General features: G+C 37.9%; 2 protein-coding genes across 8 annotated transcripts in view; one reads left to right on the forward strand and one right to left on the reverse strand.

Annotated features, from left to right (window-relative positions):
• The window catches only part of LOC134815388 (inositol 1,4,5-trisphosphate receptor type 1-like), a 185,585-nt gene that overhangs the window by 14,199 nt on the left and 144,594 nt on the right, over positions 1-26,792 (reverse strand). The window contains exon 33 of the mRNA XM_063823921.1: positions 6,681-6,755. Coding sequence (XP_063679991.1) covers positions 6,681-6,755 — 75 coding nt within the window. The remainder of the gene's footprint in view (positions 1-6,680; positions 6,756-26,792) is intronic.
• On the forward strand, positions 8,725-26,762 carry LOC134815983 (potassium voltage-gated channel subfamily A member 10-like). Of its 7 annotated transcripts, none has more exons than XM_063824632.1 (2): positions 8,725-8,820; positions 25,249-26,762. In XM_063824632.1, exons 1-2 carry the CDS (start codon positions 8,741-8,743, stop codon positions 26,441-26,443), a joined length of 1,275 nt encoding a protein of 424 aa, XP_063680702.1. In that variant the 5' UTR covers positions 8,725-8,740; the 3' UTR covers positions 26,444-26,762. The 7 variants fall into 7 exon arrangements, 6 of the variants coding, with proteins under 6 accessions (XP_063680702.1, XP_063680699.1, XP_063680700.1 ...); XM_063824629.1 differs by lacking the exon at positions 8,725-8,820 and adding an exon at positions 11,307-11,833; XM_063824630.1 differs by lacking the exon at positions 8,725-8,820 and adding an exon at positions 15,654-15,820.

A 26,792-nucleotide genomic window follows, 5' to 3' on the forward strand; every position in this document is an offset into this window, starting at 1 on the left:
TATGTACTACTTTAGTTCCAAATATCCTTGTTATGTACTACATTAGTTCCAAATATCCTTGTTATGTACTAATTTAGTTCCAAATATCCTTGTTATGTACTACATTAGTTCCAAATATCCTTGTTATGTACTACATTAGTTCCAAATATCCTTGTTATGTACTACATTAGTTCCAAATATCCTTGTTATGTACTACTTTAGTTCCAAATATCCTTGTTATGTACTACATTAGTTCCAAATATCCTTGTTATGTACTACATTAGTTCCAAATATCCTTGTTATGTACTACTTTAGTTCCAAATATCCTTGTTATGTACTACTTTAGTTCCAAATATCCTTGTTATGTACTACTTTAGTTCCAAATATCCTTGTTATGTACTACATTAGTTCCAAATATCCTTGTTATGCACTAAATTAGTTCCAAATATTCTTGTTATGTACTACTTTTATGAACTATCTTCACCAAGAGAGTGTTGGTTTGACCTCTGCGTTGCTGTCGAGTTAGTGTTAATTAACCTTGTGGTTTTTACTTGATTTTAAGTTGTCCTAACTGCCACTCATACACCGGTACACTATATCTCTTCCGGGGACTAAATGTTTCTGTGATAACACTCTGTGGATTCAGAGGGTAGATCTCACAGATAACAGAGTCTAAGTAAACTATAGGTAAAAATATAATATTAATCATAAGCTAAAATGTACTAATCTTTGTATTCTAAATGGGGAAAAAGAAGAAACATTGTCAGTCAGTCGAGAAAATTGTCAGTCAGGCTATATGGCAGCTTTGTAGATGTTGTGACTATGCTAGTAGTGGTCCCAGGCTTGCGACTGGAATTGCGGTGTTAAATCGATTTAATGGTACCAACGATCCACCTCCCACTTGTTGTTTGGTACTTAGCATTAATAGTGTTAGCTGTAGCCATTTATAGCAAGAATCTTAAAACATAAGGGGATGACAAGGAAAAGAGGAAGGAAAAAGAATAACGGGACAAACAATTAATTAAAGTATTTATAGGAGCATTAGATATTGTAATTACAAGCTTCAATAATAAATCCCTGACTAAAACTTCTAATTAAAATGACACTTGGTACGCTCGCCCATTTTCACTGGTCAGTCTGAACTTCGGTTTAGCACGTTGTACACTTATTCACCTAAGTTTCAGAATTTGTTCAGTTTAGCAGAGTTAGTACCCGTGTTTCAATAAATCAAAAGATATCAGGGGAGTTCTTTAATAATGTTACGGTCATCTAGAATACCGAACTTCCTGAAAACGTTATCATATTTCCTCAGACAACGTTTAATGCCTTTAATCAGTCTATCACGGCTATATCCTCTATCAATTAGAATTTTGAATATTTTGTGAAGATGGGAGGTAAAGATATCCAATCTAGTGCAAACATTACCATATCTAAGAACTTGACTTGAAAAAACGTTGTAGCCAACCTCGGTTGGGATGTTACTGTGAGGAAATGTAAGGGATACAACATGAAAATTAAAATCATCAGTTTTGTTATACACTGATATTTCTAGTCCTTCTGTGGAAATATTAATATTTAAATCAAGGTAGTTAATGATTTTATTATTGGAACCAGCTCGCTCCATCTCCAATGAATTAGGATAAATTTCTTTAATCAATTTATGAAAGTAAAGGTAGTTAATAATAGATAAATCGTCAACATATCGTTTATTATTGGATAATATCTTTGCTAATCCCATTTTCTTTTCCTGAAGTAAACGTTTCATATAATTAAATTCCTTTTTGCCAACAGTGAGATCAGCTATAGGGGAACTTGAATTTCCACCCATAGGAATACCCTTGGTTTGTATGAATACAATCCCACCGAAGACGACATAAGTGTTATAAATAATAAATTTAACAGCCTCTTTTAGGTCATCTTGACTAAAGCAGGCATGACAATCATAGGTTTTATTGGAAAAGAAACATGTATTACTGTCTCTTTTAGAAATACAAATATATCTATTACGGTCTGAAAATATTAAATCAACAACTTCATTAATCATATTCTCTACTTCAATCAAGTCTAATCTGGTATAAAGAGTAGTAAAATCATATACTTGTATATTATAAACATCGCTATTTTTGATAGCTTCAAGGAATTCACTTGAGGAATCTATGCTCCAAAACATGTTTATACCGCTGTTGTTGTAGATTGCCTCGCAGTATTTCTTGAAGTATTTCCTCAAAAGTTTCAGACAACAGTTAACTTGGACGTTAAGTTGTTTCGTAACGCAAAAACGGGCACCTGCAATGAACCTCGCCTTGTAAGGGTTCTTATGAAGCTTAGGGTTCCAGAAGATGCGTGCTAGTCGCAAGTTTTTATCTTCAACTTGTACATTAAATCTCTCCTTTAGACTCTCAGATATTTTATTGACATAATGAGTCTCGTCTTCGCTACAGGGTTTATATGTATCATTACCTATACATTCTAGAGTATTAGGATCAAAACCCATTTCATTGACAAGAGTTTTTACATAAAACTTTTTACAAATAAATGAAAAATTACCAGAAGCTTTGTCGATACTACAAATAATGTATTTACTTTTCAGCATTTTAAGACTTCTTTTAACATCATCTTTTTCCAGTGTGTTTTCTTTTATTTCAAATGTTTCAGGAAAGTTTTTCTTGTAATATTCAATACGATTGGAAACTATTGATAACACTTTTTCCTTCCAATCGCTGAACTTTACTTCTTTTTGACAGTACTTTCTACTTTTTGATTTTATAAATTTATCGACAGCTTCGGTAACTGACATATATATCTCATCTGGAGATTTAAATGTGGGAATTCTGTATTTACAACCGTAGGAAAGTACTTCCCTAAGTTCAACATTATCAACAATATCTAAATTACCAGTAACTACATGTCCATGAGGAGGATAATTGAAAGGGGAGGAGTGACAATCGCATGGACTACCTAAAATAGATTTAATATCAGAAATAGAAAGTTTCTTTAAGAATGAAGCATAGTTACAAATAGAAAGACTTATAGGATCATTATACTCATAATAAATCTGTAATGGTGTAAAAGACTGAATCAAAATGGGAAGCAAATCAATGACTGAAGTGTCAGAGAAAATAGATTTTAGGTTAAGATTATCAATGAATTTGCAATTAAATGGAACAATTATAAATTCTCTATTACTGGATTCAGATTTGTTCTGATGGTATTTGGGGGAAAATGTTGAACAGAAAGAGGAACATACGTTGTAAATCAATCCTGAATTATTTTGACTCAAAGAGTAGAGAGTGTCTAAATCTGATAAGCTATAACATTTTAATGTTTTGTATATGGAATGTTCTGAAGAGATGTTATCTTTCAGCCTGTTAATATCAGACTCTATGGTATCCAGAGACTTCTTAGGCTGAACTTTCTTCTTTCCATTCCCTCTGCCACGTTTGTATCGAGCAATCTGTCCACTAAAATAATTCATAACCCGATCTTGGGAGATGTTGCCCGTTCCTTTCTTCTTGTCATTAAGACCAAGAGGGAATGCTGTCCCAAGCTTCTCTATCCAGTAATCCTCCAGGAGAAGTAAATCATTTTTGACATCGGTGGACATGTCAGAATCAACATAATCTACAATCTGTATGGAAGCATCTGAGAAGACGTGACCAGGAATATTAAAATGTTCATATAAAAATGTGGATGATTTGGCTTTGACACAATTTCTGTGGCCATTGACTCTTTTATGAAGTGGTTGAGTTGTTTCTCCAACATATTGTTTTTTACAGGTAGAACAGGTAATAACATAAATAACATTATTAGTTTTACAATTAAATATAAAATTTGTATGTCCAAAGATAAAATCATTATTAAAAGTACTGCTCCTAAATGTATTAACAGGATTAAAACTGTTGCAAGTGAGACAACCTCTACCATTGCAACATCTAAAAGTGCTAGAAAAGACATTACTAGGGGTTACCCATTTATTCAAGGATTTTGAGAAAAATTTACCATTACGTTTAAGTCAAGAAGGTAACATCATCCCTTTCGGCGTTTCCGCCTAGACCCAACGACTCGAGATAGGCCAAGGACAACGGGTCGGACATCAACCTATTGTCATGGGGCTGCCATGATTGGGCGGGCGTTAGATGTCATGAACCTAAATAGTTCTCCCACCGACGCAGTGTAGCCTGGCGAGATTCTTCGCGACCATAAAAATCTCTTAGAACCGGATCTTGCACTGCCGCTGTTTCTCGTACCGTAGCATGGCGGACAGCTCACGCCAGAAAATGAAATAAACAGGTAAATACAGGATAAATCAGGAGATGTATGTACAACAACAAGACTTCAAGGAGGGCGCCCAAGAAAACAAAGATCAACCAAATCTCGGAACCAATGGCCGGGAGAGATATAAATGTAATTATAGAGCAATATCAAGAAAAGCTATCAATTATGTATCCAAATTATGTATCCAAATTATAAGAGCAAATACCGAACAAGGAATCAGTTACAATGATAATTCTATAGTTTTAATATTTAGGAATTTGGCATAAAAAACGGTGATAACAACGACAAGAATTATCTTATTTCAGGAATAATTATAAATTTGGAAAATAATCAGAAATACAAATTTTATAAATATATATTTCAATTTGGTGCACCAATGGTTTCAAAATTTTCCTTTGATCATAGCAGTTCCTGATTGACTACAATATTTTGCTAATTTATTGCAATGAATCGTATTATTTTGCAATCGCACTACTTCTTTTTTCCAACCTTAACCTCAGCCTGGAATTACGGCCCGATTTTCCACAAAAGCTAAAACTTTGAGTCGTTATCTTGTGATGCCAGGGTTTGTTGACTATTTTTTACATGGATGACCAGTGGAAGTATAACTATTCCCAAGAAAAATACCACCATTCGTCTCAAGCCATGACAGGAATGTTGATTTTTATCGGACTTTGAAAAGCCGAACATGTACCTATAGAGCTAAAATTCAAATTTCGTGAAATTATAAGTGTAGTAGAAATCCCAGTTCCCACTCATTAAACAGTTTTGAGTTCAATTTAAGCTATGTGCGGGTAATATTTGAATCACTTTGTAAAACTTTGACAGCAAAATTTTAAAGTTATCATAAAGTTATGCTTTGTGAGAGTTAGATTTTGGATTTTAAAATGAGATATGTTTGATTCGTTTGACTCATATCAAATGTCCAAAGTTACTTTCAGCAGAACTTCTTTTAAAAAGCACTGCTGAACTTATATACAAGAAGTTCTATCAATGAATTAACAGGAGGATTCCTGCTCTATCTATAGAAACAAATTATCGCAGAAACCAATTAATGTCATCGTTTTTAGTATAGTTACATTTTTCGCTTTTAGCGACTAGAATAAAGGATTGCATAGTTCATGAAGTGATGGGTGGAAGAAGTCAGTAGCCCTACGTTTCATCCTCTAGCTAGTTGTTCACACCTGACAAGTGTCACCGTGTATCTTTGTGTACGTTCAGAAAGATATGGTAAGATGTAAAGGAATTTGCACAACGGATGAATAGATTTTCGATGGAAGTTCGTTTACCGCATATAGTGGAAAAAGTCGATAGAATATTAGCTCGTGCTTTCTAATGTACTTTTGGTAGACATTGCCGATGAGCGGTAAATCTTAGAAACTTTTTTAGACTAAAAATTAAAATTCTCTATCGTACTTCTTCGAAGAGAAACAAATATGAGCGTATTTCAAGCGTGCCAATAGATTTAACAAAGTTGAGCTTACAAGCAAATGTTAACATTTCATGACGACATTTTGGAAACAATGCTTCTGGTGGCCGCAAACTGGCGAGAACACTTTAAATCAATTCCTAGACTTTAAATAACGTTATTGAACTAGCATGCCAGCATGGTGATTGGTGGTATTCAGAGACATAATTATGTAATCTTGCAAATCACTAATCACCAGTCATATACAACTGATTAGCGATTACTACCAAGTACATCGAGAGGCAAGTTCCTTTGTTCTACTTTAATAAATTGGTCAATAGCAAATTTAATGGACAATTAATGGTTAATTTATTACACGCGCTACTTTCACACTTGGATGGAATTTTAATTTTGGTTACATTTATTATCAAATTAGAACAAGCTGGATAAACGCCAGTTTTGTCTAATTTTGGAGTCAGCAGTTTTGATTTGGTTATAGTGAAAAAATGTGTACTAAAACGTGCTAGGACGTATAATATCATGATAATCGTGTGGATAATACAGGGGGGGGGGGGGGGGGGGGGGGGGGGGGGGAGGGGGGGGGGGGGGGAGATCTCAGATGACCATTGAATATTGATTACCCAATCAATCTTGCTAACGAGATAAACAAATTACTTGATAACTTCGTCATTTTACATCAGTTTTGTCCGATTTTTTTTCAGATCATAATAATAATCCTGATTTCATGACCTTTAATAGCAATATGTTACAATGGAGTTTCTAACATGTTCAGAAACACGAGTATACGCAAATCAATGTTGATTGGGCGTGGCCCCTAAAAATCGGATTTTCAAATTTTGGCGACGGAATGCTCGAATGAGTAGTTACAGTATACCATCTGCAAAGTTACAAGTCTCAAATATGAAACACGGCGGTGGTATAAGACCCAACCTATGTGCACTTAATTGCCCCCCCCCCCCCCCCCCCATGTATTTACAGTTAATTGTAAGAATCTTACCAAGGAAATATCAACAAGAAAGTTCTCGAACAATTCCCACATGTGGTTACTAGTGTATATCTCCTTCATCTCAACCTGAAAGAACAAGGTGATTAACTTATTAATTAACTAATTAAAAAATACAAAATAACACAACAAAATGTTTAAAATCATATGGTTATGATGCACAGTTTATTACGGTATACTGTAAACTAGATACATTAAAGAGACTGGTCAACAACCGAGGCAGTTACAAAATGCAGTCGTATCCTGATATCTAACCAGGTGCAAATTGGAAAGAGTTTCTGATAGAGATCTGAGCCGTTCTCAAATGTTGACTTGGCGCTTATACTGTGACAGCATGTCCAAAGCTATATTTAGTTAGGGTTTATTTCCTGACCTTCTATACAATATACAAGTTTTAAGGCACAGGCTGAACTTTCAACACTTTCAACACCCCATGTGCGGTTCTGTAAACCCTACCTATAATCTATATATGTGAACGTGTTTGACACGCCATTTATCACCTTGGCACGTTTTTTGGAGTTGGACGGAAGTCATAGTACAATCAATCAACAACCACAGGTTGAAGTATGTGTGTTCAGGAGATAGTGTGCGGTTCTGGGTTTTTTGAAAATCCTTTTGTTTGGTTTGTCTGAATTATCATTTTGTTTTTAAACTATTCGGTTAAATTAACAAATTTTACATTTTCAGCTCCTACTATCATGAGCGTTAGTTTTGTGTTTCAACAAATAAAAATAGAAAAGGGAACACTAGGGTGCAGGTCGTTTAAGAAGGCCTCGTAGATTCTGTTATCTAATGTTTAAATGTCAATCGTTGGAGTCAAGTAACTACTGTGGTTGATAAAATTTAATTAATAAATGAAGTTAAAAGTTTAATTCATTTATATTGGCTATAAATTTAATTACGAAAACTGCAAATTATTATAAATTAGTTGCTATCCGGTTCATGAAAGATTTGCTTAAGATAATCTCATCAAGTGTATTCTGCAAATTTGGGTGGGCACCGTTTTACACAGGATTAACACAACTTTCTATAATGATTGGATTCTCATTACATCAATAAATTCCCATGACTTCTTCCTCATTTATTCCTCTCCCGTTACTAAAGAATTAAAACCTTCTTAAAGTTATGAGGCCGTATGGGACCCTTTTAGACCCTCTCGTTGTTTTGAATTTGAAGCTTTTTAATTTGAAACTCCCTCTATAATTATATAGCTCCCTCCATAACATATCTGTAACTACTTTCTAGAAAACACTTAATCTTTAAGGGGATTTTGTCAGATAACACGCTGGTAGGCGCAGTTTATTAAGACCTTCAGGTTGGTGAGGTGTCGGCTATAAAACATGCAACACATTTTCACCTTTGATCTAAGATTTGCCAGTGTACTGTAGCCTAGCAACCAGTGTGTCGATGTGTTTACCACCGATCTGAGGTCTGACAGTTTTGTAATATCGCTGTTGTTTGTAGGGCAAGACTTGCAGACTTGCAGGCTGCAGGTCTTTACAGTTTGCATTTATACAATTAACACCACCAGTCACCAGTTATTAAACAGCTAATTGAAATATTACCATAATAATACCAACTATTACATAAAAAATAATAGACTAGATTTCTATATTCTTTCAGACTTTTACTTAAGTCTAGTTATAAATTACTTAATCATATTTTATTGTACTAAGGTGTAGTATTGCCAGATCCCAGTTCAATTTGTAACGGAGTTTTATATCAACATGAAACGATGTAACAGAGTCGATATATTTTAATGTTGCCATGGGGTGGCAAGTCCCCATACATCGTGGTCCGGTAGTTTCATTGCGTCCTAATATATGATGGGAAGTGGTTCATATTTTTTAGGCACGTGACAGCGATCCTTGGATTTGATTGGTCGCTGCTAGAAGGTGATTGGTTAAACGGCAGTCTCGTTTCTGTAACCATGGATACCTTATATTTCTGTTTTAGTTTTATCATAGTTTTCAGTTTCTGTTTTATCCAACAGTTAACACAGTTAACACACTTGTTAACACAGTTAACACAGTAAACTCAGCAAGGTCGGATGGATGGCCCAGTTCGTCTCCATTCTAGTTACAAATAATGCTCTAACTCACGTTGCAGTCCCCCTGCAGTACCTTCATCACAGGTTAGTCACTATTAATATTTATTAATTATATACGTTTTTAACTTCCTTCATCACAGGTTAGTCACTATTAATATTTATTAATTATATACGGTTTTAGCTAGCAACTTCTCTTAAAGTTAATGATGAGTGTCGATTAGCAAAAAATGTACATTTTCCATTAAAATTAAAATTGGAAACACAAATTGTTCATAATATGTGGTGACTTTTGCAGATAACTAAATACTTTTCATCAGCGTTAAGAACATTATGTAGACCGTTACCAAAATGATGATAAACGTTTATAAAATCATATCGAACGTTGTGTCTAAAAATATGTGTCAAATCGGTATTTTGTTTGTGATTATGTCTCATGAAAACAAGCTGGAAGTCCGATCCATGGTCAAGGCCCCGCAGAGACCACAAGATTAGATAACCACAACATTTATTATCAAATTATGTAGAGATATGAGAAATATGTAGATACATGAGATGACCCGAGTATTAAAGCTCATAAATTGAACACTCATGCGTTTTACCACGTGTATTGCGAAATGACTAATGACTAACTCTGTTAGTATTTTCCATTTTAAAATTCACTCACCTTGTTTGTTGAATCACAGAACGCACATGCCGTGATAAAGTGTGAATTCCATTTATTTTAACACTTTCCATGCTAGTACGTCAATAGTGCCGGGGTTATTTTTGGCAATGCTGTGTTTCACGGTCAGGAGTTCCGTGACATATGATTTTACATGTGGTAAGTGAGCAACATGTCCTTATATGGACACCACGTGGGTAGGAACATGGTGAGAACCAACACATTATTAATATTCTGTAGGTTATATTTTATCCAAAGCATACCTAAAACTCTGAACTAAGATCAAAATTAAGATCTAAGATCACATTTTTGATATTATTGTTGGAATTGGAATTGCGTAGAGTTCAGTTTTTAGTTTTCCAGGTTTTTAAAGAAGAAACGACCATCTATTATCGAAAATAACTATTTCTCCGGAATAAAACATTAAATTTACTGTATATAATGTACGGTAACGGGTTTCGTTCAACCGATTTCAGACTTGGTAGTAAGATCCTCTGAGCCTGCCAGATGATCCTACATTAATGTTTGAAAACTCTAGCTAAGGAGGAGTGTGTTGCTTGTACTCTAAAGGAACTAAAAATTAGTGATTTTAAGTTTATCAGTTTGAAAAACTTCTTTCAAGACAGACCTAGCTTGGGCTAGTACTTGGAATTTATCTTTCAGTTCTAGACTGTGTGAGTGTTAAATTCTTACAAACACTCAGACTGTGTCAGTGATCATGGAGTTTACCTGGTACACTCTGTTCTTGTACAATTTGTAGTAATACCTAGTTGTTTTAGTTTAATACTTAGTTACTTTACTTTAATACTTAGTTACTTTAGTTTAATACTTAGTTACTTAAGCTACTTTACTTTAATACTTAGTAACTGTAGATTAATACTTAGTTACTTTAGTTTAATACTTAGTTACTTTCCTTTAATACCTAGATAGTTTATTTTAATACTTAGTTACTTTAGATTAATAGTTCTCTACGACTTTTATAATATACGATAAACTTTCACAAAAATGCTTTTTTTCGATAGTTTATACCATTATAAAGGTCTGCACCACAATGCATGACCATAAGATGTTAGCCATGATTTGCCGAAATTGACTGGACTAACAGTACCAGTAGCAGGCTGCCTTTTCATGCAGAGTGTATAATATCATCTGGACTAACAGTACCAGTAGCTGGCTGCCTTTTCATGCAGAGTGTATAATATCATCTCTTTTTGTAGCAGTGACCAACCCAACTGTATTGTGCGATATCATCATAAAAACTATTTTTCTTTTGCGTAACAATAAAGAGGATTGTGAAATCTAATTAGAATTGCATCTTCTACAATAGTACGTTTTACACTCGACTTTATTAAAAGTAGCTTCACAAAACTCCGGTAATAAAATAACGGTTATACCCTCGTACGAGTTATGTGATCAATTACCGTGCTGACTTGAGAACAATGTGACCAGATCAGGATCTATTTGGGATGAAGCTGGTCACACAAAGGATTGGAGCATTGGATATTGATAATCCAGCGACATCAGGCTTCATTCCTTGCTAGACACTGTGTGGACCGTGCCATCCTGGCGCGGAGATGTCATCATGGGTGTATCCTACTGAATATAAACTTGAAACAGGTGCAAAGACGCCGCTTCAACAAACTCAAAGATACTATGAGCCTAATGGTTATTAGCCCTTTTTTTGAAGTGATTTTTGTAATAGGTCTCTTTGATGAGAATAAAATTAAACAGACACTTTCTCAAGGTAATCAAGGAGAATAAAAGGCAGTGATAAGCTTTTGTCATGAAGGAATGATTCGGCTCTATCTGGACAAAAGCCGTGTCAATTGGAAGCTCGCCTGATGCCATTGACTCATTGACATCGTATAATTGGTTTTAGATCCGCCAATATTATAATGACACTAGGTACGACCGCACACACCGTTTGTTTATGAATCGTATGAAAGTCATTATTTCTCGGGGCAATTCATCGGTGGGCCCCCGTCTCTACACTGAACCAAGACCCGCGGTAAAATCATCAAGATCCTCGGTAAAATCACCAAGACCCGCGGTAAAATCACCAAGACCCGCGGTAAGACCCGTTTTCAGGACATCTTCAAATCGATCCTTACCAACCTCTCCAGCAGGAGCCCAGTGTGCAAACCGACCCAGAGAAAATCGTACAGCTATCACAAAGCCGTCAGAAACCGGCCCCACCATGGCTATCTCAGCTGCAGCGGCTGCAACTTCTTGCACGCCTTACAAAGCCAAGCTTGAAGCAAACTCAGCAAGTATATATAATACAGTTACACCTGGGCCACAGAGTTTAATGTCAGATGCAGGTCTCACGCCTGACGATACGAAGAACAACAACATTGGAAACAGTGCCGTGTCTACCATGAACAGGAGTCTAAAGCGAGCTAAAGCAAAGTCGAGGATGTTCATAGTCTATAACCCGTAGGTACACTGTGATAATTTGTGGGGGATGGGGGGGGGGGGGGGGTGTTCATAGTCTATAACCCGTAGGTACACTGTGATAATTTGTTGGGGATGGGGGGATGTTCATAGTCTATAACCCGTAGGTACACTGTGATAATTTGTGGGGGGGGGGGGGGGGAGTGTTCATAGTCTATAACCCGTAGGTACACTGTGATAATTTGTGGGGGGGGGGGGGGGGGGGTGTTCATAGTCTATAACCCGTAGGTACACTGTGATCATTTGTGGGGGGGGGGAGTGTTCATAGTCTATAACCCGTAGGTACACTGTGATCATTTGTGGGGGGGGGGGGAGTGTTCATAGTCTATAACCCGTAGGTACACTGTGATAATTTGTGGGGGGCGGGGGGGGGGGGGTGTTCATAGTCTATAACCCGTAGGTACACTGTGATAATTTGTGGGGGGGGGGGTGTGTTCATAGTCTATAACCCGTAGGTACACTGTGATAATTTGTGGGGGGGGGGGGGAGTGTTCATAGTATATAACCCGTAGGTACATTGTGATAATTTGTGGGGGGGGGGGGGGTGTGTTCATGGTCTTTAACCCGTAGGTACACTGTGATAATTTGTGGGGGGGGGGGGGAGTTTTCATAGTCTATAACCCGTAGGTACATTGTGATAATTTGTGGGGGGGGGGGGTGTGTTCATAGTCTATAACCCGTAGGTACATTGTGATAATTTGTGGGGGGGGGGGGGGAGTGTTCATAGTTTTTAACCCGTAGGTACACCGTGATGATATCCGGGGGAGGGGGATATAGAACAATTTGCAACCAGAAATTGGAAATGGATAATTGTCATCCTTATCTGAAACCAAGTGAAAACTCTGTAATTATAGTTAAAAATGAAATTTTGCTCCATAAAGCTGCTTAAGAAGCGGCAAAAATAGTTTCAAATCGCCTTATTTCCTAACACCCTTGATATCATTCTGATGGAATCTTTCATCACACCCATACTATTAGCGTAAAAATTCATTTTTCATTTACCCTAAAGCTTCAACAAATGATAACCTTATATTACTAAATTAGTCACTATTTTATTAGACACTTATTCAACAACCTGTTCTATTTAAGTGCAGTTGTAATGTGACCTGGGTTCAGTGGTCGTTTTGGGATTTAGGCTGATTGTGCACCCAATTAAGCTGATTTGATGACCTGTTAACTGTGTGGAAACTAGGCTCAATTCAGTTGTCGAGTCGGTCACCCCCTGGATTTTATCAATATCACTCGCGCCCAAATAAAAGCTAAGACACTTTGCTAGCGTACTCTGTTACATTTCTGTTGGTCCTAACTTTGAATCACGACATCTTCAGCACCAACAAATATCGATTTTTTAGTTGCGCTACATATTTTCTTGTTCGGTGAATGTACTTTGATGTAGTGTACTTTGATTTGATGTCAAGTTAATCGCTAAGGAGATGCCATCATTTTCGCCATCCACTTTTAGTGTAACACATTATTCATAGACCAACGACATCAAGTTTGCCTGCATAAATATTTAAAAAAATATATTATACTATTATATAATCTAAACTTAAAGAACACACTTTTCCCGTGAAACTAACACACAGATAAACTATTGTTTAGGGAAGGTACCGGAGTACCTCCCTCAGTCTGCTGCTCTTAGTACCTCCCTCAGTCTGCTGCTCTTAGTACCTCCCTCAGTCTCCTGCTCTTAGTACCTCCCTCAGTCTCCTGCTATTACTATGTCTACAAATAGTAATATCCATTAGGTGCCAGCCGCCAGGTGTAACAAGGAACCATGTCTGCTATAATTCAGTTCAATTATAGCTTGTGGTTACACATGATACCACAGGATTAAAATTGATGCTTTTGAATATATGATAGAATAAAAAGGATATTCTTAAGTGCTTTCTAATTCATCACTCAGATAATCTTGCTCTTGTTTGCATGGCACAAAGGAGATTATTGATGGTGCAGTTAGGCATAAACACCCAATTTTAAGAGACAGAATAAATAAATAGGAGTCCCAGGGTAGTCAGTGTTATACTAGTATGTTAGTATAATATTACAAGTCGGGTATTAAGTTGATGCACGTAATTCACACAAAAGAGGTGTTCGTGGGGTTGAGGCAAAGTTACAGTAACCACGCAGGCTTGCTTACCAGTCAAAGGTTCATAATTTGTATACATTACCTGGGTACATTTAGCGGAATTTAATATCGAGCACCCTGTTTTTATTTACGTTTTTGTGCTATTTCCAGGTAGTTAGGTACTCAGGTAATTACGCGTCGCAGTGAAGTTGAAATTCAAGATACCATCCACATGTTACGTCAGCAAGATTCTGCGGATTTTATACCCCCTTCCCCATACATACGTCCCTTGTATACGTCAGAAACTTTACATATCCAGCTATTGTGTTAAAAATAAATAAGCGTCGGCAAATTCAAAAACCTCCAACCACATAGGGTGCTGTGGTAATCAGTGAACGATCCTGAGCGGGGAACTACCATTACCACGCACCAAACTTTACACCCAACCGTGCACAACCGTGCACGAATTGTAATTCATGAGTTCACATAGTTCACATGGAACGCGAGGAGACGGTATAATAATGTGTCTGCAGATAATATATAGAACTTGACTTAAATTAGCTGGCTCTGTTCAGCTGTGTTCAGCTCCCGAGCCACCCTAACTTTCATGTGGGCACACCTCCTCCTCTTCCACCGGTGGTCCCCACACCTCCTCTCTTTGTGTCAGTCCTCTCTTTTCATCTGACCACAACCACGTTGTGCTTTTGGTAAACTGATTGGTAAAGCTCTCTTGTAAGCTGTCCACCCCTTCTTGCATAATTTCTGAGCAAGGGGTGTGCACATATTATTAATACTGTGCGTTTATTATTAGCCCTCGTTTACTATTTGTCTGGTTAACTTTCCTGTCGTCGTCTAGTCATGTTGAGCTTAAAGAATTAAAATTGAATAATGTAGTACGTTACTAATTGTAGATCGTGATAATGGATTATTCACATAATACAGTGATCGACGTGACTGTATATCATCAATACTTGCATAATATCTAGGAGCTATAATTATATCGCCGAGATATTGATATTGCGATTGGGTTCAGTCTATTAATATCACCCTTCAACTCTGAGCTTGATTTGATACTAGTTGTTGTCCATAACAGATTCACACCAAACGCGATTGTAGACTTAATATGCCTAGCCGATGTGAAGCCAGCAAATAGCGGTCTGTTATTTGTTAATTGCACATATAAACTTCTTTGGCCGTTGCATTTAAGTCTAATTTCATATCAAAGTCCCTGTTTTAAATTTCTGCATGTTTTGGTGGGCACAGTTAATTCACACACTGCTCTTACCCTTTCCGTGATTCATGTTTTGTTATTGTAGCTTTCAGTAGAAGGCACGCGCTGTAGCCTTACAAATTATTATATTCTCGAGATTTAATTTTAAACATTCAGCTGATTTTCATGCCTCTTGGGAAACCACAAAGTTTACTACGCTCTGGAAAGGTCTGTTAGGAACCGTGCCGCCGAGCGAGGATTCTTCACATTGGTCACAATTTCTCCTTGTAGTTTAACCACAGTTGCTTTAAAATCCTTCCCTTGAGGCCTGAGCCAGGGCCAGAGCAATTAGGCGTACCTAGGTGACAACAGTTTGATTGCAAGTTGAGCCTATCTGGATACAACGCAAATACTTATTACTTTACCAATTCGCCCACCAATTTTATGTTTATTATTTTGCTAGCGCTTTTGAATATGCAGTGACGTAGTTTCTCTAGTTCGTGCTAACTGAAACCCTGACTACCAGCAGATAACACCTCACCATGGCAATGCAGACCAACATGACTTCCTTCTCCAGACGCCTCAGTAGGTCTTACAGTGTGATTACGTCGGGAGTTCATCCCGGACAGCATCCTGCCCTCCTGCTACAACCACCTCGGTCTCCTAGAGGCGCTCTTAGAGTGGTGGACAGGTAATGTCACGTGATTTATCTGGTTTAAATAAGATCTGGAGGGGGATTATTTAAAACATATAAGATGTTTATGTGAGCATAAGAAATGGAGGAAGGCTTGGTGAGTCGCCCGGTTTCAACTCCTTCTAGGTTAAAAGATTCTCGATCTATATGATATCTCACTTTGTCTGGAACTAACGTCAGAGACCCGGTTAAATTGCACTTTTAATTAAAGATGTCCACCATTTTCATTTGATCCCCGCTTTCCTGGATGGCGTCTCGCCTTTACGCTTTTGTTCGCTTCTTTCCGTCGAATTATTACCTAATTAAGTGTATTGTGTAATCAAGGAATACGAGAGGAAGAATATATATTATATAAGAATAATAAGAATATCTAGGAATAATAAGAATATACAATTGTGATCCAATCAATCCCATTGTCGGGGAGAACAGCGCATTCTAATGTAAGATGAGACATTGGAGTACGTGTTATCCCTAACCTCCACCGGAATAACTTTGCGGATGGGGATATTTATAAATATCATGGTTCCGGTTAGTCTGTGTCTCAAACAAAAGACCCAGTCTTTCTGAAAGTAGGGTATTGTTATATAGTATATATATATATTGTTGCAGATAGTATTGGTTAATCGTCCTGGGGAGGTGCCTTTATCTGCTTTAGGTTCACTTCTTCCGCTATGAGAGTGTTACTGATGATAATAGGCTGCCCTTATATGGGTATCACGTGTTTAAATAGGCTGCAAGACTGTGTTCTGATTGGTTAGTTTGTGTCACGTGGTGTGGATACTGTGCTCTGATTGGTAAGTTTGTGTCACGTGGTTTGAATACAGTGCTCTGATTTCACAGCGGTACTGATGATAATAGGCTGCAAGACATATAATGAGAGATAGTTGTATCCAAAATAATGGATATCAATCATTATCCAGTATCCAGTATAGTTGGAATGAGCAACATATACAATGGTTAGTGTTACACAAGACTCTGACCACTCCTATCTCTGTTTACAAAGCTTACTAGTCGCTATTATTATACTGCCACATCACAAATGTAAACCTGCGCCAAAACCGATCTTTACCAGGTTTTGTTCCGGAAAAACCCAACATCTTAGCAGGTCACTAAGTGTGCACGTAACGGCAGTAAACAGAAATAATGGTCGGTCGTCATGGTTTCAAATAAAAATAAGGGAGAATATTTCAGCACCTGGTCCCTTAGGTATCCATTTCGATTAGGAGTACATAGTAGGGTCATTATTTTAGTATTTCAAATCTGGAGATTGGACACTCTGGAATAAAACGTTTATCCCTTACCTAACGATTTTGGAGCCCTTGAGTCAAAATAAGGTTTCTACTAAAGTGCGTACCGTCTAAGTTTCATGTTGGGAGAGAACGTTTTAAAAGTTTTCTCAAGTTTTTACCAACAAGCTGCACGTGCAGCACTTATGATATCGTGGTGCCCAGCATAATAATTTCTGGACAGGAACTGTAATTATTAGTCGCATTTCCGGACAGTTTCCGGACGGGAACTGTCGCATTTACAATTATTAAATCAAAGTTCTAAACAAGGGATAGTTTAAAAAACAACGCCCAAGTCTAATCTTTCCCTAAAACAAAAACTAAAAATTAAAAACTTCATTGCAATTTCCGCCAATATCTCTTGTCATAACTCAAATTACGGAGATAATGCAGGTCAAAGATATTATTTAAATAAAGATTTCTTTTACATAAATCATGCACAATCAGCGAGAATAGATTGCTTTGGGGTCTTCCTCTTCTCCCTGGTAAGTCCAGTGTATTGATGGCAAAAATGAGGGAAGAAAACGCTGGTCCGTCAATAGGACCCCGCAAAACATGTCCTAACATTCTCCACCGACTACGGGCCACTTTTTCTGACAATGGTTCAGCATTGCAGCGTTTGTACAAGTTTTTGTTGGAGATGACTCCTGGGTACTTTATATTCAAAATAGTGCGAAGATGTCTGCGGTGAACAACATCTAGTTTTTCAAGGAATATTTTGGGGACGGCCCAACAGGATGAGTTGTACATAAGAACCGATACGACTAAAGCATTATACAGTATTAGACGTTTGTTTAGGGGCAGTTTATCACTCCAGGCCTTCTTGTAATTGTTAAAGGCAGCATATCCCAGGTTTATGCGACGCTGAATATCAGCTTTGCTACACAAGACGGACCCTAGAGTGATACTTTTCCTCCATGCTTCATTCCCCGACACTAATTTTCCATCACTGTCGACTTCACCCGTACTAGCTAAATAAACATGAGTGAAGTCCGTTTTGTCTTCATTGACAAAGAGGTTCCATTTCTCGAGTATAGCTGTTGCCTGGGGCAAAATAGCTCTCAAGTTGTCTTCCTCTTCATCATTGAAGTCAACATCATCAGCATATTCAGTGTCAAGTGGAAGGCCAGCAATAGTAATCGCATTTACAATAATAAGTTTAAAAATATAATATTATATGTATTGAGAACATAGTTACTGGTACAGTCTGCTAGTTTATTGTAGACCAAAAATTCCAAAATTCAAACAGCATTCCGAATAACGCAATAAAATGTGGTTCTATATTTAATATACCAGCATGTTAACAGATATATTAGATGCCATGCAGTCACGTACGTTGTAAATGTTACAAACTGCATGGTACCAAGGGTGTGGTCTGAGAGTTTCATCTGGCATATATCATTATATCTGTGACTCCAACATAAAGAGTCAAAAAACATAGTACCGTCCAGTAGCATGATCTATCAGCATCAATGTCATTGAAGTCACATTGTCGATTTAGAAAAGTATATACAACGCACGAAAAAACCACTGTCACGTAATATTGCTATCCTTCTCGCTTACCATCCGTCCAAAAAGCAAGAAAATTATAAAATACTCGAGAGTATCTATTGAGGTACGTTAAAATGTCTAAAAGACCAGTCCCAGCTCACAGCGTAATATCAGCTAAAAGTGATAACATGTTAATTGTTAAACGCCTGCGGAGTAAGATTTCCCATACGAATCATTGGAAAAATTGTCGAAGCGGATCGCCGCAATGCAGTCGGCAGCATGGAGGCAGTTATAAAAGTGTGCGTATCAAGATCAAGCAAGGTCGCTAACACTTATCTCCCATAGTGTTACAGGCTCAGTCACAGTGTACTATTATAACCGTTAATACAAGTATAAGTGTTATCTGCTTGTAGTAGTAAGGAACAGTTGCAGAGTAACAATGGTGCTTTTCAATGAGTTGCTCACGATCGGATGAAGCTTATATTTGTTAATCCCGCTTGAATAGTTTGTTCATTTTTTCGTGTTGGTTGTGGTTTTAAGTACAGTTCATCAATCATCACTGTAGCTGTGAGTTTCTTCTGCTCCAGATCTCACCACTGCTTATATATAATGGGCAGGATCACCCGAATAAAGCCGTGGTAAGTGAGACACTGTGACTTACATTGTAAGTTTGTTTGTAAGTGTGAGGGACAACACTGTGACTTACATGTTTGTAAGTGTGAGGGACAACACTGTGACTTACATTGTAAGTTTGTTTGTAAGTGTGAGGGACAACACTGTGACTTACATGTTTGTAAGTGTGAGGGACAACACTGTGACTTACATTGTAAGTTTGTTTGTAAGTGTGAGGGACAACACTGTGACTTACATTGTAAGTTTGTTTGTAAGTGTGAGGGACAACACTGTGACTTACATTGTAAGTTTGTTTGTAAGTGTGAGGGACAACACTGTGACTTACATTGTAAGTTTGTTTGTAAGTGTGAGGGACAACACTGTGACTTACTTGTTTGTAAGTGTGAGGGACAACACTGTGACTTACATGTATGTAAGTGTGAGAATTAACGACGTTAGGGCACTCCTAAAGTCCTAACATCAAAACAGATGAACACTATAGCTGTTTATATAGTCTGCCAGGGTAAAATGGACTCGTGTTGTAAATATCTTTCACATTAAAACAGCCGTGAAACGTATCAGGCAGGGTATTATAAATCTTAAACAAATTTTACAGCTCTATAATCTATATATATAATATATACAATACATAAAATATATATGTATATAGGTACTGTATAAATAATCTATTTATATAAAATTAAAATATTTCATTGCTGAACTTCTACACAATAAAAAAACCGGTTTTGACTAGATCCTCGTAATTCTTTGCATCATTAATTAACATCAATTCTCAAATTATTTGTTATATAGTAGTGTTGAAAGCATTTAAACTAATATATAAAATATATATGTATATGGGTACTGGGTATTTATAGGTTCATTATGGCAGCTTACTTCATCCTTCAGCAAGCATCTGAGGACAGGTGATTCATATTTAGGAATAGGTACGTTTGCCGCGAGTTCCTACAGGTGTGACCAGTTTTTAAACTTTGGAGATACCCTATCGATACAGTATAGGGGTTTTTATTGATTGGCTTATGTGAATAATACTTCATTTGGATGAAAAAGGCTGCATTGCATTCGATCTTTCATTTGGTTTTGTCCCGAACGCCTTTCGTGGCGCTCTTAAAGTTTTCCTGCTATGATCAATTGGGGCACCAAAGTGCCAACATCGATAATTGAGAAAGTTGCCGTGAAACACCGCCAGTGAGTACACCGATTTGTAAGTTTGTAGAGGGCCTTACAAAATAGTAACAAATTATGACTGTCATTATTTAGATGCTTTATATTCGCCGTATTCTGATCAACATCCTTCTCCTTTGTTGTCCTTTGTCAGCGCCAAGCCACGAATATCAGCGACAGTTTCTCAACCAACTTGCAACATTCACTATAAAAACACGTGGTAAGTTAAACGGTCTTCTTCTAGAACACTCGCCACTTATTGCCCTCATTCTTCATGAATAAGATTTATTATCCGGCAATCTCCCTTGTGTTACCTGGGTTTAAGCCATAAGAAGCGGTCTTCTCCGAGTTATGAGAAACTTTTGTGAAAAAAGTGAACATGTAAACAGTGAATAATGCCCAGAATTAAGTAGTTCATCTTGGCGTACGAATACGAAACAATGAGGGCGGATGACTATGAGTTCTCATTGTCTGTCAATCAATCTATACATAATAGATAATACGAAGATAATACCAGTTCAATCTCGTCCTATCACTATTATACTGCTTCACTGTTGCATGCTCTTCTTTTATAAAATTGTTGTCGATCTGCCGTTTTTCGCCGTATTGTCGCATGAGAACATTTGGAACCCTGGCTTGTCGAAAAAGAGGGCCTAATTCTCATTGAATTTCATTGATTTTCATTGAATTTTATTAATTTCCAGTGATCTCATAGTTAAACTTCATTTGACAACACATCTTATCTTCTTATCTTATCTTATGAGGATTCGTTGCGACGCAACAAGGCCATCGAATGAGTCGACCACCTTTGTTATTTTACTTCGGCATTACCTGCATTACAATGTAAACCAGCACTTTCAAGGAAGAGCTTTACAAGAAGCCGAAGGATCGTTCCTAATGCCAGCGACGGTTAAGGCACTATGACACACTTTCTTCGCCCGAGGCTTCGCTGTGTTGATCAAGCACAGCTCCTCATTTAACCCTCACACCCGATTTCTCGAGCATTTGGCTGAGTGAACCGTGGGGCTACATAGACCACTCGGGATCCTTAGCAGAGCGTCAACGACGCTCACCCCACGACTAGGCAAGCAGTGGGATTCGAACTCGCAACCTCACGATTACAGAGCCGACGATTAACCAACTGCGCTACCATCCCATAGCTAATATAATCATGAAGCATTTCCACCGCGCCAGTACTCATATAAGGGTACTTGCTAGAAGTGTACCATTGTAAGTGTGTCCCGAGTGTATACCTTAGTGTATACCTTAATGTATACCTTGTCCCGAGTGTATACCTTAATCTGGGTTTGCTGAGTATCATTATGACGATTTCAACATTGCTGTCCATTATTGCTAGTATGTGCTCGCTCCTATGGCTGACCTACTAACTGACCATAAACCGCGTTTTCATGGGCTTTCTTGGCTGAATCTGTTAATATATGTTCATCAAATCAACATTAATGTAGCAATACTCTTATCTAGAGCTTGAATTGATCGGATATACAAATAATCTGATCTAGAATTGGTCTGACATAGAGATCATCTGATCTAGAATTGCTTTGGCACAGATCATCTGATCTAGAATTGGTCTGACATAGAGATCATCTGATCTAGAATTGGTCTGACATAGAGATCATCTGATCTAGAATTGCTTTGGCACAGACCATCTGATCTAGAGTCGGCCCTTTTGCAAATAGCGATTTGAGATAAACTCCATTCACGAAGAGTAGATCTATTTTAAACTTTTTAATTTCAGCAGGCATTTAAAGTTTTGATCTGATCAGAGCCGAGATATCAGACCTAGAGAGACAAAAGGAGAGAGAGAAAAAGAGAAACAGGAGTTGGCCCAAAAACTAAGTTAGAGTGTAACCAATGATCTGGTCTCACACAAGCTAGTCATCATGTACGAAATATGTCGACTAAGGGCCAGGCGAGGGCCAGGGAGTGCGAAGATGCCTCGTAGACCGCGTAGGAGGAGCACAACAGAGACTAGGAGTCGCTCAGTGGTCACTCCTTACAGCTACTTATGGGAGGAGTAAGTCAGAGAGGTGTTGTTAGTTGTTAGCCCCTGAACTGAGGAAGGAATATGATAATGATAAAATAAGATGCACATATTATGGCATAAATGACGAGAAGGAGGCGTAATGTTTGGTGATCTCAGGGGCTGACTTCAACTGACAACACTACAGTTGAGCATACCATTGAGATGGAGTTTAAAGAGGAGACAAGGAGACTTTGAATGCTCAGAAATAATCTAACGCCAATCTTACAATCTAGATTATAGAGAATTACTCAGAAAATACTCTAGCAAAAAAGCATTAATTCACTTCACTCTATCAGCTGGCACTTTCTGGGAGAAATCTCATTCCCCACAAGCTTTTGAAGCACTCAAAAACATTTTCTTAGCTGCCCTATAACTTGTTATTATGATGTATAGCGTTTAGAGACAGGACTAGAGTGCGGTACAAATATAGGCAATAACACGGTATCAATTCCCGACACTCGTGCCTCGATAATTAACACCAGCCACGACTTCTTTTCGCACCTCCCACTGTTGAAAACTTGTAATGGGGTTGCAGTTCAGACCTGGACAAGAAGGGTACCATATAATTCCCTCGTTTTTTCAGTGAAGAGGATGGGGGAGCCGTAATCTGTCGCGCTGCCTGATTTGAGGTCCCCATAATCTTCTTAGAAAAACTAAGTTGTGTAAAACAGCCTCAATGCCCACCACGTAAACACTCATAACGGAATCTCTCAAATACCTATCCGACATTTTAGGTTCCATATGACGAGTAAAGATATACAATTTACGTTGCCAGTTATTGTTGATACTGATAGCATGTTAGCCTTGTAATGTTTGTTCAGAAGTCAGACAAATGTTCAAGTCGGGATACCGTCCCAATGCGAATCTGAACCGTTCCCTTACCAGTGGGGTCCGTGACGTCACCAGTGGGCCCCGTGACGTCACCAGTGAAACGTGAGTATTTCTACACACATCCTCTATCCAGATCATACTTATTACCACTTCAGGTCAAACGGTTTCGTAGAGGGGAGTTTTGGTGGTTATTAGTGTGTGTTCGTGATATTATTATTTCTTTATTATTTCTTTATTATTTCTTTATTATTTCTTTATTATTTCTTTATTATTTCTTTATTGTTTCTTTATTATTTCTTGTTTTTAATAGACTTTTTCATTGATTTTTATAGTTTCCGAGGCTCTTCCATTACTTATTAGTTTGTTTCGCAAAGTTAACGTGATAGTAGCAATGATTTGATCGGATAATTTCCATATTAGTTATGTTTTACTTTGAGGGGTTTTAATCCTTTTGTTATGACTCAAAGAGGCAATACTATCCGTCCATAACTTCAGATGTTAGAGTTTAGAGCCAGTAGAACTATCACAATATATAAACTAGCTGCAGTCTTCCTCATCTTACTTGAAAATCTGATTTGTTGCCCTAGCAATCTCGGAGCAATTGGACAGATGCTTCCCGTAAAATAAATAATATCATCAAATTTGGGGCACAGCTGAGTTGTGGTAACGCAATTTAAGAGCACATAATTTCTTATTTTGTATTGAGACGTGAAGGTTAATTACTAACGGGGCGAATGAACATGAGCTAAGTTAGTCATCTCAATTCCCGGTACCCGAAAGATTGGTCATACATCTGTATCCTGGTGGCACTCTCGTGGCACTCTCGTGGCACTCTCGTGGCACTATGAGTGCAACGACAGTGCCGTCGGATGTATGACCGAAAGATTAACTGAAAGATTAACTGTAAATTAATTTACATAGCAAGGAAATCAAATTTGCAGTTCCAAATCAACTTCCGTAACCAGCTTTAGAGGAATTCTTACGTCAGCGTCTTGAGGTGGTCAGGTACCGATTTTAACTCTGTTCTCAATTCGTTGTCTATCGTGTGTTTTCCAGTTTTTAGTGTTTAGAGTTAAACTCGGTTTCAGACGTCTTCAGTTCAGATCTGTTTCATTACATCCAGAATGTATTCAGGCGAACCCAAATACGGACTTTTAACATTTGTTAAGTATGCGGTTATTTGTTATTTTTTCTCATATCCTAAGGTACATCAAGTTTATTGTTAGGATCTAAGACCACGTCCATCATTTCTATTTTATTGGAGAGAATTACTTCTATTATAGGGTGTTTTATGTTGAAACAGTAAAAACAGCTGAGTATTAGATCATTCCTTGTATTTTGGGGAAGACAATGAAACAGCCCACACTCGCAGAGTAATATTACTTTGAATTGTACAATAGGGCAGGTGGGTGTGGGTATCTTTCTGTTATCCCCTATTCATGTCGCTTCTGTTTTTAATTGACTAAAGCATTACAAGTTTCAAGTTATTTGACAACATCCGGGTTTTAAGCTCAATTTTTTTTCGACCAATCATGTCACTTCAAGCGTTGAGGCGACCAATATTGTCATACAACTTAAAGTGTGCAGATGATATTATGCCCAATAGGTGCTTCAATGGATCAAACAACGCACGGAGCCACGATTAATATTCTATTTTTACTCCAAATGAACTATATACTATGGAGCATATAGTCGCACCCCCCCCCCCCCCCACATAGTTCCATATCACGCATTAGTTTCACGCTGAGCAAGTTCCGCGGGATTTTTCATTCATAAATTACGCTGGTGAAATCACTGCAATTCAAACAGGATTGAAAAACTAGAGCATGCCGTCATAATCATAGCTACGACACATGACCAACAATTCAGCATTTTTCAAATTATCCCCGCTAAATCAGAAAGTTCCATAAGATATTTTGGTAACAGAACCCAAAAATTCATAATTCCAAACAGAGTCTAACACTTGCTAATTTCAGGAACAACGCCGAAGATGGCCCGAACAACGCCAACGGAGGGAAGGACTCCCTAGTACCAACACAGACAAACGCAGCAGACCTGTGCTACATAAACGTGAGCGGGAAACAATACATCACCACCCACTCCTGCCTCCAACAGTACCCTCTTACTCTCCTGGGCTCCCAAGCTAAGGAGCTCTACTGGATCCCGGAGCTTAAATCCTACTACTTCAACCGGAACCGGGACTGCTTCGAATCCATCCTGACATTCTATCAAACAGGTAGGGAGTTCAGACCACTGAGTGTGGATGATGATATCTATGAGGCGGAAAGGAAGTTCTTCAGAATAGAGATGAAGACCAGGGTCACGGAGTCGGTCATACCTCTAGGAGAAACTCCAGAGCAGCTGTCAGTGTTTTGCGATGGTGACTGGAAAACAACTAAGAAAAGGGTACACAGGTTTCTGATGGACCCGAGGTGTTCAAGATGGGCCACAGCTTGGCATATTATGGACATTCTGTTTATCTGCACATCCATAACCCTCTTAATCATGGAAACTGATGAAAACGTCAAGGATGCCTTCTCGGAGGGCCATCCTGCCTACAAGTATCTTTTTGGTCTAAACGTTCTCGTCATTGCATTTTTCACAACCGACCTATTGATACGATTCATCACCTGGCCGGGGTTGATTAACTTTTGGAAGAACTTATTTAACATCCTAGATATCCTATCAATCCTGCCGTTTTACGTGAGCCTTCTCGCTGAAGCATTCGAAGATCCCACATCCCCGTCCAGTAACGAACACAAAAGTTATGTGGTATTGCGGGTTTGCAGAATTTTCAGAATAGTCAGGGTTTTCAAGTTTATCAGACATTCACAGGATCTTATCATGATCATCAAAGTGGTTGGCCACGCCAAGAAGGAACTGTGTCTCCTCATCCTTCTACTCTTCATTTTCTCGGTCAGCTTTGGCAGTCTCATGTACTACATCGAACACACCTCGAATGATAAATTTTCCACCATAATGCAGGGCTGCTGGTGGGCCATCGTTACCATAACAACCATAGGTTACGGGGACATTGCCCCAGAGACTTGGCTAGGCAAGGCAGTCGGAAGTCTGGTCCTCACTATGGGAATTGTCTTCTTGGCCCTCCCCATGACCATCATCGTAGGGAAGTTTAGTACCGTATACGAGAAAGAAAAAGAAAAAAATTAGATTAGTTTTTTATTGTTAATAGCAGAGCCTTAAGGAAAAAGTATTGCGTAGGGCAGTTTTTATTCCTAGAAGAGAATGTTGACATTTTTGGTTTAAATGCAGCATTTTTGATTCCGTTTCAAAGTAACAATTTGATGGATCAATGTACAAACAGACCCAGGGTTTTATACGGTCGCAAGTATTAGAATTTGTGTGACTATTTTATTAATAATTCTGAAAATAAATATAAAATCATTTAGATGAAAAAAGACTGATTGTGATTTTAATACTGTTATTCTACAAGCAGAAGTTTATGAGCAAAAAGTTTTAGCAATTTCAATACTTTTAGTTTCTCTGGATTTGAACATTC

The sequence above is a fragment of the Bolinopsis microptera genome, chromosome 5, assembly GCF_026151205.1.
Source record: "Bolinopsis microptera isolate Bmic1 chromosome 5, MBARI_Bmic_1.0, whole genome shotgun sequence".
Taxonomy (NCBI): domain Eukaryota; kingdom Metazoa; phylum Ctenophora; class Tentaculata; order Lobata; family Bolinopsidae; genus Bolinopsis; species Bolinopsis microptera.